This window comes from Lycorma delicatula, chromosome 5 (genome assembly GCF_047948215.1).
Source record: "Lycorma delicatula isolate Av1 chromosome 5, ASM4794821v1, whole genome shotgun sequence".
Lineage (NCBI taxonomy): Eukaryota > Metazoa > Arthropoda > Insecta > Hemiptera > Fulgoridae > Lycorma > Lycorma delicatula.
In genome coordinates this window covers 33,289,496-33,303,822 of record NC_134459.1, presented here as the reverse complement: position 1 = coordinate 33,303,822, position 14,327 = coordinate 33,289,496, and the positions used below count along the sequence as shown (strand labels likewise).

The following is a 14,327-nucleotide window of genomic DNA, read 5'->3' as shown; positions in this document are numbered from 1 at the left end:
AATGAACAAACAAGATTTGACTGTGATATATTATATAGGCAAGTTCTGAATTATAACTACAGACTGGGTTGACCACGCCGTTTGCTTTTAATTTTACCATAACGGTGGAATCTTTTATTGTGATTGGATGCTAAGTCAACTTAATATCTTAAAACATGATTGCCACTCTTGTACATTTTTACTTCTTAACGACTTACATATGATGAATGAGTTTTAGTTTTTTTATTTTAAGAATAATAACGTTTTTTGAGTTCTTGAAGATGTATTTGGTATCCGAAAGCACTTGAACACATATAAAAAGTTGTTGGTAAGTGGTTTTTATAAAGTATTAATATTTAATATTACTAACACATGACATTCAATAAAATCTTTGTTTTTAAATGTTTACACTCACTATAATTGTTAGTACAGACTAGATTTACGATTTTGGTAATATCAAAACAAAAATGACTTTGTTCATAGTTCTCTTCTTGCCATTATACAGGATGTACAGACAAGAATACTGGGGTTTTAAAGCTTTTAATATTCTTAACATTGATTTAAAATAATGATTCACAAATAAAATCAAACCATTATTCTAGAGTGAGAACCTTTTATCATGTGGTACATGTCCAAATAACAGGAGAGTATATCCCGTACTTTACAGCATGCCTGCAGTAATGGAGTCCTGCGTCTCTACTGATCTACCAATCAGTAGATAGTGGAGGCACATACACAAGATCCTTTATAAAATTCCGAAGGAAAAAATCACATTGGGTGACCTCAGAGGCCACTGCAAACTGTTGTCATCGGGTCATGCTGACTGATTCAGTGGTTGGGGAAAATATTCATCCAACCAATCCTATACAGCTAGAAGCATCGTTGCCTTTTTTGCAACAAGATGTGCACCATCTTGTTGCCAAATAATTCTCCAATTCATCTTGCAGTTTAGGAAAAAGCCATGTATGAAGCATATCCAAATAAGCAACTCCTGTTAAGATTGCTTCAACAAAAAAGAATGTAATATTCAACAAATATTTTCAATCACCCTCAGTTGTCCTTTCCTTTTTCCTTTACACAGATAAATTGGTTGTTTCAAACTGTTTATGCAATCGATGAATGTTATTATCACTTGGAGAATTACTATAAACTTTCTTAAAATTGCATGTTGTACTGTAACTACAGAGCACATTATACAGACTGCAAATACAGAAGGCTTTCTGTTCTGGAGTCACCAACTTTGCCTAGTGGCACTGTCAAGTGGAAAGATAGGAAATCAATCTATGGTTGTGTGCACAATCAAAATTGTCCTTTTTTCTCTTTGATTTTAGCCTTTAATTAACATTATGCCCCTCATCCAATAAATATTAAAATGGATTCAAGTCCTAATATTCTTTTTTGTACATGTGGTATTTAAAAATGTTTTTATCAAAATAATAATAATGATTATATAGTATATTAAGAATCTCTGCTATAACAGTCATTGATATGTGTTTGATTAACTTCTTAAAATAATAGTAGACATAGAACATAAACACCAACAGCCCCAACATTTATTGTATGTGCATTGTTTATCTTTCAATGAGTCACATGTATGCCAAGAATTTCTGCTGCTGCCAAACATTTTAAGGGTTATAGCCTTTAAAAGGGTAATTTGTTACTCAAACTCTTTAGTTCTCACTTTTCTTTCCTGAAAATGAAGTATTTAAATTTAAATGGTTATTAAAAAACATTGGAAAGTAGACCAATATAATTAACAGTTTTGTGTTACAGTTTTTCACCATTGGGTTAAAAATTACATTATATAAGAGGCAGTATCATTACAGACATGAAATTAATATTGGTTTTATATGGGTTTTTGGTGGGATAGGCATAAGGTAATGTGACTTTTATTAAAACCTGCTAATGCTAAAAACGAGTTTTGATATTTTTAATTTTTTGTGGTTTTTTTATTTAGAGTTTTTGAAAATCTTATTAATGTTTTATTTCTCTTTTTAATTTTATTGATTAAAGGTTTTTGAAAAGAAGAGAAGTGTTTTTATTAAGAGGCAAAAAAGAATGGAATCAGTTTATTATTAGGTGACGGATAATTGTATTAGAAAATTCGGATTAATCATACTAGATTAATTTCACCTGATTAGTACACTAGTAGATTAATCACAACAGATTAATAAAGTGTATTGCATGTAAAACTAGTGTAAGTTCTGTACAAGCGAATGAAACTGATTTATGGATATTGAATAAAGGTAAAAAGTTTAAAATTCATTTTAGGAAGATTACTAATATTTATTTTTCAAGTAACAGATTAAAAATACATATCATTTGTAACTTTATTCAGAATAAAATTGGATTATTTGAAACTGTACAAAAGAATTAATTGTATGAAGTCCTAAGAGTGACAAAATATTAATTTATTTTTTTTTGTGTGCACGTATTCTCATATTTTTATACTTCTTTTGTAACAGGGCGAAAGTGTCCATGTTGGATGTAAGACAGTGCAGCCTTTGCCAGAGGAGGGCATTGCCTTGCACTAGACACTGTACCAGACATATAATGTATAATGTTGACCAGCTTTTGTTTGAATATTGCACTGGAAAATTGGATGATAAAACGCAGTGCAGAGTTCCAGTATTTGATATCGCTCACCAAATGCCATTGTGCCCGCAGCATGCTAGAAAGCAGGTAAAATATGAAAATTCTTTGAAAGTTCTATTTATTGTGAAATTAACCCGTAGTAGTAATATCTGTTAAGGAAAAGTCATCTAGTATTATGTAAATCTATCTAAATTTAACGTTTTGTTTACATACCTATTGTTTCGAGGAGTTTTTGAATAATGTAATTTAATTATAAAGAAATACATTTGGAGTTTTGCTAATATTTTATAAGTTTTATCTGTATAGTCTAACGATGAAAAATGTTATTAGAGTTATGATGACCAACCCACTGGGTTGGTCTAGTGGTGAACTCGTCATCACAAATCAGCTGATTTTGGAGTTAGAGGATGAAGAGTTCAAAAAGTCAAGATTCAAATCCTAGTTAAAGGTAGTTACTTTTATACGGATTTGAATACTCAAATGGTACAGGCTAATCTAAAGAAAAGAAGTGTAAAGGGTGTCAGAAATGTAGGCCTATACACAAAAGAATGTTCTCATATTTTAAAGTAGAAATCACCAAATTTAGTATTTTTTTACAGTTTGTGATTGTGATTGTTCTCTATAGTGCATTGTGGTAGTGATAATTACAGATAAAGAGTTCATTTCCAAAATAAAATAAGAAAGCAAAATTGTTATAAATCAGCTAAATTTTTTATGGCAGTGAGTTCCAATATTGAAAACAATGCCAGTAATGTGTAAATGTTTACTAATCTGTAGTCGAATTTAACTATCCATTTCTTGTGCACACCATATAAGTCCTCTGTTTCATATGTTATGATCCTGAATGCATTACTTGACAAACTGGATCTGTATTATATTACTGATAAATCATCCTAAAGGTTGGCATCTCTGTGCTACCTTTAGTTAATTTTATATTGTTTAGTTAATTTTTGTTTACATTGTGCGAAGCATTAAAGAAAACAAAAAAAAAATTATAAAATATTAATATTTTTAAATTTATATTTAAATTTAAATATAACCATACATTTTTTTGCCACAGCACAGTAATCTTAGGTAAAATTATTCAGTTACATTAGAAACTTTATTATCGGAAGTAATGCAGGACTAGTTTGAATAAAGATTTTATTTAAATTTCTTAAAATTGATTACTCTTGTAGAGTAACAACTGTGTACAAAGTGTTCAAATTAAATATTTGTATTTTTAATACAGTGCAGTTTGAAGAGTAAAAGTTATACAACTTTATTCTTTTAATTATATAATTAAAACAAAAAATTATTGATCATTATGATCTTCATTTTGCTGCACCATTTAGCCAGTACAGTGATTTGTCAACTCCCTAAGTTAAGACCTACTGGTAAATAAGCATGTATATATATGGTTATTATGACACTAAAATATTAGTAGAAAAAAGTTGAAGTCTTGCTTCTTGGAAGTTATAATTTTTGTTTAATATTATCTTTTCTAGGAAAGTAACATTAAAACTTTTCTGGATGCGCCATTAAAGAAATCTCGTAAAAAGTCTAAGGGTTCTACATTGACGAGATCAACAAAGAGAGGTAAAAAGAAAAAGAAAAAGCCATCAGTGATTGTTGTCAGTAATAATGGAAATAGTGATAATAGTAATCTGAAAAGTAGTCTGGATATGGTGAATGTTGATAAAAGTGATATTGTTTCATCCACAAGCATTATCTCAGGGGTAACGCATGGTATGATTCAACCAATTGTTTCTGGTGTGATATCAGAAACATCTGCATCAGTAGCCAGTATCATTGAAAGTGTGGAAAGACAGAAGCATGATATTTTGTCGCCTTCATTGGTAACGACACCTATTTCATCATCATCATCATCGTCGTCATCGTCATCCTCTTCTTCGTCAGCATCATCATGCATTCCAGTATCGCAGGTTGAAATTCAAGTACAACTAGAAGGTAATTAAATAATTATTATTAGTAATAATATTTATTTAATTATAATTATTAATTTTATAATATAAAATAATTATTGTAATAATTAGAAGGATTAGAAATAATTTAATTTCATTAAAAAAATATAAAATATTAGGAGTTAGGTAGGGAACTTTGTGGTGGGTTGTGCTTTGTATGAAGTTTCCTTCCCTAATAATTTGAAACATCTGAACTCTGTTGTAAATATTAAAAAAAATTTCTTGCGTACTAAAGCTTCTGTGCTTTAAATTAATATTTTTCTATTTATAATTTACATATATAGATTATCTCAGGGGTAACGCATGGTATGATTCAACCAATTGTTTCTGGTGTGATATCAGAAACATCTGCATCAGTAGCCAGTATCATTGAAAGTGTGGAAAGACAGAAGCATGATTAAACAATTTTTAACCTTTAGACGCGTTTTTCCGTACTATTATGGCAGTAAAAATTCAGTTGCATGGCATTTTGCCATAATAATACGCTTCGTGTATTGCTATCAGCCGCTGCCATGTAGGGATTTTGTTTCAGGGATTCTTTTGTAGAAAGTAAACTGTTCAAACGTGGCAGAAAATAGTGCTTATGTGATTGATATTGAAGTAACAAGGTATTCTTACATTAGATGAACCTGAAATGATGAATTTGATAGTATAATGCATAATGTTCTGGTGATGCAGTTGACCTACAAGATGAAATTTTTAATATAATGACAAATTTATTTTCTGGAGATGCATTACAAGTCACTGATAGTAATAAATTTGGGTTTAAGTTTGCTTGATTATTACTCTGTCTATCCCCACATTTAAATTTATGTATGTCTATCCCTCACATTTAAATTTATGTATAATCTGTATTAACTGCAGCAACTGCAGTATCATTAAGATTAATTTTAAATTCTTTTTACAGAATTGGAATAAAATGTAACTTTGAATAAAAATTTTAATTGGTCTTGAGTGATAGTATTTACATGAGAGTGATATTATTTACACAGTATATTTATATAAGTGTAATCTTCTTAACTCATAACAATTGAACAGAGTGTCATCCACGTAATTCTGCTATCAGTTGTGAAGAAGGACAATCTTAACATTATTTTGATTGCTGTAAAGAATGTTATTTCTTTTTGTTATAAAGTTTTTATTTTTGGCGGGTCATTCTTGAGTAGAAAAAAAAATTACTTCATGTAGGAAAGATTTATATGATTATTTGAATGTTTTACAATACAATTTTGTGCTGATAATACTATGATAAGATACATTGGTGCACAAGTTTAGTTAGTAATGATTGATGTGAATAATGGAAATTATTGCAGTGGGCTGCATTTTTGATATGGTATTTAATATTAAAAAAACAAAGGTCACTAGTCTAAAGGTGGTTGCTGATTTCCAGCTTTTACTAACAGAAAAGTACAGTTTGGAAAAATTAATACATTTTTTGCACATAGAAAAACCTTATTACAGTTTTATGGAATATCAATATATAATTTGGAATAAACATTTACTGTATCAAGCAGAATTATGTTAAGATAGGGATTCCTAAACATTTCTATATCATGAAACCACCTTGTAAGTCAATTGGAGAAAAAATCATTTTATGCCCATGTAGTTCAGTAAATTGGTATCTTCTAAGCTTAATCAAGTTGAATGTAATAATGGTCACTGTGAAGAATACTTGTTATGTTATTATTAGTTATTATTTTCAAATTCACCACAAAGTGACTTTCCCAGTTTTATTCATCTGTTTTTGAAATCTGCAATCATTCTCTCATCATTTGCATCTTGTAATAATGTGTTGATACTTTAAAATGTAGAAATAATTTTATAATGTAGAAAACCATTTTCCAGGGATATCTACCAACTTTATAATTATAACAGTAGAAGTTTTAAGAAAATCATTGTGCTTTTAATGTCTGGTTAAATTAGTATGCCAATTATTAACTATAACAACATTGTTGTAGATATTTACCACAGTGAAATGAAATAAATATCACTCTACAGGAAACATTGAGATTAGCATTCAGTATGGGTATGGGAACTATAGCATATATTTTGCAAAACTAGCTTATTAAAGCTTGAGATATTTTTATATTTTTTTCCACCTTTTAAGAAAAGCTGTATTTTTTCATCGTTTTGTCAATTTTACATTTTCTGTAATTAAGAAAGATTTTCAATTTTAAAATTACCAACTTCCTTCAATTTCCATTTTTTTGAAAATATTAAAAATATTTATAGATGTTTAAAATCATGTTTAGATGTAGAAAATCATACACTTGCTTTGCCTAATGCAATTTGTCATGTACATATTACAAAGAATTGCCATTCAAATGAAAGACCTAGATAAAACAAAATTCAGGATCACCTAAGTTCAAAGTAGTCTTCAGTCAATAATATTTTGGTTTTCATGTTTTACTGAAAACATGTAAATCTGTAATTTTTACCAAAATTAATATTTGATTTTATTCTCATTTCATTTTCGTTTTGAATTTCCAATTGGTTTTAATGAAAATACAGGTTTTCAGTCTGAATTTTGTGATCAAAGAACAACAACCTTGATTGCCCAGTCAGTCCAATTCAGTCAGTTGTTTGTTTTGAAACAATTTTTATTGTTTCATTCATTGTTCTAATAATGAAATATTATAAACTGATCATTTTATTAATTTATAAAAGCAGATAAACAGTATAGTGAAGAAAAAATCCTGATATGCCCCATGAAAGAATTCATTTTTTGACTCAGAATAGGTACATTTTGGATGAATTTGGGTACTGTGTAAATTGTGTGATTAATGTTTTGTTGACTAACTTTGTTGAGTAGTTATATAATTCATTTTATTTAATAGACAGAAAAAGTTTGTATTGAATTTGATAAGTACTTAATCAGATTTGCTGTAAGATTTTTAGGTACCTTTTTTTTTAGACGCAGGTACATTTTTAATTTATCTATTTTAATTCTGTATGGTTTTGAATCTATTTTAGATGTTGTCGAAGAAGTACCAGAAGAAGTGCTTGCGATTGCTTCTCTTGATCCTGCTGAACTTGCCAGTCAGGCCAGTAGACTTTTAGAAGACCAAGATCTCACCAATATGCTTAACATACCTACGGATGCTTTTAATGACCTTTTCACTGGTAAATTATATTCAAAATTTTTTTCTTTTTATTTAATAATTTTCCTCTGATGATTGTCACTGGGTTTATTCTAACAGGACATTTAACAAATGAAGCCTACTTATATTTGTGGACCATTCGTAACATTAGCCATGAAGTTATTTATTTTATAAGATGAAATTAATCTTTATCAAAAAGAATGAGAGGGTTCTTTCAAAATTAACATCCAGTTGGGTGATAAAAAAGTTACACTAATTACTTTTATATGCCTATGCAAATTACTTTATTTCATACCACCTTATAATTCTGCAACCCAGTAAGTAGAGACTCTTGAAAAACTATGTCACTTGTATAATCAGCTATTAGACTAAGATCAGTCTCGCTCATAAACATCTCATTGGTTTCAGTGGTTTAGTAGCCGGCTTGGTGGAAGGACCATCTTTCACTTGGTGCCAGGTGTGATCTGAAGAAGTACGGTAAAAAAACTCCACTTGAATTGCCCAAGCAAACCTTTTTCTGTATGTGGGCTACATTGTTACAATGAACAGTTTATAAGTATCTAGTGAATTTTTTTTTGACCTCCAAAGATTCTTCATTTCAGAACAAACTTCTGATGTTACTGAGATCCCAGGTTTTGTGAATTCTGTCAGTGAAATTCTCTTTTGTTTTTACTAGTCACCATTTTTTAGTTAACTCATGAATCTAGAAAGAAAAACATCAGTCCATTATAGAGTTGTTAGTCATTGCATTTTTACCATAAATATGACGTATCCATTAATTTGATCTCAGCAAAGCAGGGTAATTATATCTATCAAACAACTGATCTCACCCACAGATGGCAAGAGAAATATGACAAGTTTCATATTTCATCATTCTCCTTATTACCAAAACTGAAGATTAGATTGAAAATAGTGCTCGGGAACTACTTTATTCTTGTGTGTTGCTATATAAAATAGTTTATTCTTAAAAAATTCAACTGGAAGTAAACTATGGAGTAGCCCTTGTACCTTTCACATGTAATGAAGATTGCATATAATTTTCTATAAATAAATAATAAAACTTCGAACTCTTAGTTAAAAGTTTTGTGAACTCTGAAAGTTAAAGAACATGTGTTATTTAATGAAAAAAATAAAAATTGTTTCTAAATTTTGTAGATTTACTATTGTTTTTTCAAAGATTCAATAGGAAGTAAATAACATTTTGCACTTAAGTAATAGTCATAAACCTTTAAGCCAATAATGTATTTTACTAAGCGATTAAAATTGTAATTGTAAAATTGTTGAACATTTTTTCTATTAAGTGCATTTCTTTTAAAAATAAATATTTCAAGACTTATTGATCATTAAATGTATATAGATCAATAAATATGGCAATTTTTTAATTGCCTTATTTTTAATGGCAATTTTTAATTAAGCTGAATTTGGCTCACCTTTGAACTTGAATTATGATAATTGTTATATAAAATGTTTCATGAAACTATTAAATTAATATTTTAGAAATGTTAATGGCCAGATTAACATATTAATAGACTACAACAAACTACCTAAAGTGTCTGTAACAGAAATGGAAATGTGGCAAACAGTCAAAATTATCACCTACCAGGTTTTTGGCAAATCTATATGTGCCTCATACTCTTAGAAGCCCATTAAGACAAAAAAATAAATATTTTCAAAGATGAGTGAATGTAATAAATACATTCACTGTATATAAATACAATACTTTGTTATTATGAAATTCAAGGGGCTGATCAAGTATGCTCATTACATCCAAGTGCTCGGTACTTTTGAGTTGCCACCTCGTAACCATAAATTTTTATGCTGTCATTATCTATTATAATACAAAAAATATACTGTATACCTAAGAAGAAGCTCTTTTAAAATAAAATATTAATGTGTTTTGTATTATTAACAGATAAAATTTAGATGTAATACAATTTTTAAATGTTAATACGTTTTGCTTTTAACCAAAACTGTTAGTGTTCAGTGAATTAGCAAAAAAAATGGTAATTAGTGTGCAGTAAAACTTAGCAAAATCACTGCTGAATTTACCATTGGGGATAGGACAGGTAAAATTTATTTTTAACCATGCCCCTCTTCAGACTTTTCACTTAAATCATTAAAGGTGCTATAGAGTTTGATGAACCTGTTTGGGCAGTTTTGATGGATCATTGTTTGACCCCAGTCTTTCCTGGAATCTTGTAAACAGAAAAATCCGAGTAATTAAAATAACTACCAGTCTTTGTAGTACCGCAATGGAACTTGTACTGAATGTATTTAAATTGTACATAATGTACAACATCCTGTTACAAACCTTTTTGTTTACCTGATCTGAACAAGCCTGATTCATAATCCTAAAAGAAGGCTAGTAGTCATAATCTAAGAAACCATATTCATAATATTATAATATGTTACACTAATATCTAAGAAGCATAAGTCATAATCTAAGAATCATAGGCTGAGAAGCCTAAGAGCATGATCTTTATGTATAAATTGTAAATGTATATTTTGTAGATGAAGAAATGGAATTTCCCTTGCATCAAGATTATTTGATTATTTAACTTATTTGAATTACAGTGTTTTAAAAAATGAAATACTTGTAATAACCAAGCTTATGATGCATCAATAACTTGCTAAAAGCAAGTTAATTTATCGTTAATGAGATGGAAAACCAAAAAAATCCTGGAATTTTGCTCATTACAGCCTTCTTTTTATTCGTGGGTTCCGCTGTATTCACTAAATCTGTTCAGGAAGACAAGTTTTTTTTATAAACTTCAGTAGGTGTATGGGGCATTTATCAAGTAAAAGAGATACAGGAAATTGATTTTTTTCATTTTTGACTTTTTACTTTAAAGTAGCGGTTTAAAAAAAAAACATAAGGAAAAAATTTGCTACTAACTACATACATTTAATTTATTTTCTTTGAACAGTGTAAATGATAATTATTGGGCGCATTATGTGTATGTGTGCATGCACATACATACACAGACACACCTAAATACACATATATTTTCGTTCATTCATTCAAAACATTGAATGACTGGTGACTTTTTGATGTCCCATTGGTTTCTGTTTTATAACAGTTTTAATGTATTATATTTTTGTTGAAATTTAAAAAATTTTTTTTTTAATAACCAGAATAACCGCAAAATAATCTCATGATGTGCTTTCATAAAATTATATATCTTTATATAGATGAAATTGTGTAAAAATATTTCCAGTATTTTAAGTTTTCAATAAATGGCTGTCACTGATGATGGGAATTTTGATGATTGTTGTAAATATATTTTTGCCAACTAGTTACTTTACTTTAATCTTGTTCCAGAAGACAAGAACGGTGAATATGAACCAACTAGGGAAGAAACAGAGGAGTTGGAAAGGGCTCTAGAAGCAGTCGACAAAGATGTTCGTTCTTTAGAAAGAATGACACGTTCGATGCCTGCTTTACCATTATCACTGCCATTGGAAACTATGACAACGCTATTGGATGATCCAACTGTCACAGCTATACCCGGAGTGTATGCTGGAGTTGGTTATCCAAATGGTTTCACATCATCTGTACAGACCGATTTACGTCATTCATAGCATTTTTAAAGGTAATTTAAAATATATATGAGTGCAGTGATAATTTTATTGAGAAAGAGAAACATAACATACTGTGGAAGATCATAAGCACAAACTTTAAGATTTAACCTACCAAATGTTATATAAAAAAAAATATTTTTCTCACAATATAATGCATAAAAAATGATTTAATAGCATTTTTATTGATAAAATATTTGTAATCACTGCCTACTAATGTACATGCAGTGTTTAATTTTTAAAAAGGACTTTTAATAAAACTCATTTATTGTACTAGTATGTCATATCCTTTAGTAAAAATATGTTTTACTTTTCCCTTTAAAGAGCAGCCCAATATAACATTTATAGGTTTTATAACATTGCGTACTTTTAGAGAATGCTTCCATGAAAATTTCAGTTTTTATATATTTATTATTATGGTTAATTTACTAAACTATTATTATTAAACTATTTGTAAATCAAGAAACATATGTTACAGTATTAGAATATATTCAATAAATTCATTCAGTTTTCTTGAACAATATATACACACAAGGTTTAATAAAAAAAATCTCCAAATGTATTTTTTCAATCTTCAAAGTAGTCCTCCCCCTGATATTATACACTTATGCCAGTTTAGCTTCCAATTTGAAACGCTCTTTGGGTATTGCCTTGAGCTTTGCTTGCGATTTTGCCTTTATTTCAACTATTGTCCACAAAAATTATCCCTTGAGTGTCCTTTTAAATTTGGGAAATAAGAAACAGTTAAACGGGAGCAGAGCTATGTCTGAAAAATAGGGTGATTGTGGTATCACAATGGTGTTTGTGTTTCATCATGAACTGTTGGATAAGTAAAGCAGAGTGTGCTGGTATGTTGCTGTGGTGCAAAATCCAAGAGTTGTCTCTAAAGTTTGGGTCGTTTTCTTCAGATTGCCTCATGCAAATTGGGTAGAACTTCTAGGTAGTACTGCTTGTTGATATGACCCTGCAGTAGGTATTCATGATGAACAATTGTAGCTGAAGAAAACAGGCAGGACCTTCACATTTGACACTAGACTTACAGACTTGACATGCTTTTTTTATTATTGGTTCCTCAGAAAACTTATATTGAGATCATTGAGCCTTCATCTCATAGCCATACACCCATGTTTCGTCACCAGTTATATGTGCTAGCAAGTTTGAAGAGTCAGCAGTATCAGGAAGGAATCTGTTCAGTGATTCCTTGAACTTGAACATGATGCCAGTTTTGTTGAAAGTTTAGTAGTTTCAGAATAAATTTGGCTGCCGCTTGTTTCATGTTCAAGTTGTTAAAGATTACTCATGAGTCGTATGAAATCCTTATTTTTTCAATAACCTCTTTAATTCTGCGATTAGCAAACACAATCTCTAATCTTTTTCAACAGTTTCATCATTGATTGATGTACTAGAATGTCCAGACCTCATCATCTTTGATGTCTTCTCGACCTTCCTGAACGTGTTAAAATCACATATTTGTGTTTTGACATAGCATTGTCACCAAAGGCCTTTGTTAAAATTTCAACTGTTTTGCTATACTTAATTTTGTTTTTAATGCAAAATATCAGGTAAATTCTGTGATCTGACATTTCACTACAAAAAAAATCGCTGAACATGGTGAAGTATGTCTTGCTTTTTCACTCACCAAACACAAACTATTTTTCTTATAGAAAAATATAATAAAAGTTTTCAAATTTTTTCACCAAAAAATAATTTTGTTTTTGTTTACATTTTCTGACAAATGTAATGTACTGTTTCTAAATAAAATTACAATTTTTCTTTATTTTATTCAATTATTGTACACCATTTTGTTGAGAATTAAAATCTCTACAAGTATTTTTAAATGTTTGATTTGTTTATTATCCAAGTTATTATATGTCAAACACAAAAAAAAAACAGGATTTTTTACCCCGATTTATTGATTTTCACTCTAAATTTCTCCAGAAATACTACAGATGCAGTTCTGGGATCTATTTTATTTGATTTTTCAGGTCAAAAAATATAACAAATCAATAATTATGCCCCAGTGTTTTAAAAATTTCAGTACAATTTCATTACGCCAGGGTAGCCGAAATCTGAGCAGTCTTTCACTAGCTGTAACTCGCAAACTATGCTTTTTAGCACATGTTTATATGAACTTTTCTATTATTTTCATGAACAGAATAGATTATGAAGTCTAGGGAGAACTTTGTAATACACCCTTGTGTATATTTAAATACATGAAGGAGTTTTGGCAATTCATATTTTGATAATTATAGAGATGTTAAAGGGAATAGTCATGCTTGCTATGAAACAATGATTAAGTCAATTTTTATATATTCTTCCTTAAAAAAATATTTACTATTACATTTACATTTAAAAACTTATAATGATTTACTTCCTCATATAAAACGTTTTATAATAACCTTAAAATAGCAATAGAGAATTTATTTGATATGTATGAGTATTTGATATGTTATAAATTTAAATCTTCATTTTTAATCAAATGACTGTATTGCTCAGAGTTTACAGTAACACACTTCCAGTTGGTCATATACATGTATCTGAAGTCCCATAATACTAGAGAAATTTTTTTTACAGAGCTTTATTTTGAATTGTGATTTTTTTCATAGTGCTGGTATTTCATTCTCTGCTGTTTTTCTTCTAGGTTGTAATGATTCAACCGAGTTTCATCTCCTGTCATCTTCCTCAATCTGATAACATTTTAGAAGCTGTTCTCATCATTCCTCGTTACTATTTTTTCATAGTTGTGGTGGCACCACAAAGTGAAATCCACCGCAGACTGATTTTGTAATAGCTAGTTGAGTATAATGTGTCTTATTTGTTCTTTCAATAAACCTATCTGGGTAGCATTGAGGTGTGTAGTGCAATGAACATTTTGAATCAGTTTATCCATACCCTTTTGGTGATCATCCATATCCTTTTTTATCAGATGTAAGAACTGGTTGACCACTGCCCGAGGTTCGTCCACAATGTTTGTTTTACCAGCTTTTAGTGTATCAAATTTTATGGCCACCTTCTTACAATACTTCGATTAACAGATTCATCACCATAAGCAGCTTTAATGTAATAATTAATGTTACTAGTATTTACTTTTCTGCTGTTAAAAATTGAA

General features: G+C 29.4%; 1 protein-coding gene across 3 annotated transcripts in view; it reads left to right on the top strand.

Annotated features, from left to right (window-relative positions):
- LOC142324843 (uncharacterized) overlaps window positions 1–14,327 on the top strand; it is a 51,308-nt gene that overhangs the window by 31,854 nt on the left and 5,127 nt on the right. Inside the window, exons 5-9 of one of the 3 annotated variants that reach the window (XM_075365882.1) lie at window positions 2,445–2,661; window positions 4,062–4,524; window positions 7,512–7,661; window positions 10,962–11,232; window positions 13,860–14,240. In XM_075365882.1, coding sequence (XP_075221997.1) covers window positions 2,445–2,661; window positions 4,062–4,524; window positions 7,512–7,661; window positions 10,962–11,221 — 1,090 coding nt within the window. In that variant the 3' untranslated portion in view covers window positions 11,222–11,232; window positions 13,860–14,240. Of the gene's footprint in view, window positions 1–2,444; window positions 2,662–4,061; window positions 4,525–7,511; window positions 7,662–10,961; window positions 11,233–13,859; window positions 14,241–14,327 lie in introns of those variants that run through there. The other 2 variants (XM_075365883.1, XM_075365881.1) reach the window with 2 other exon arrangements.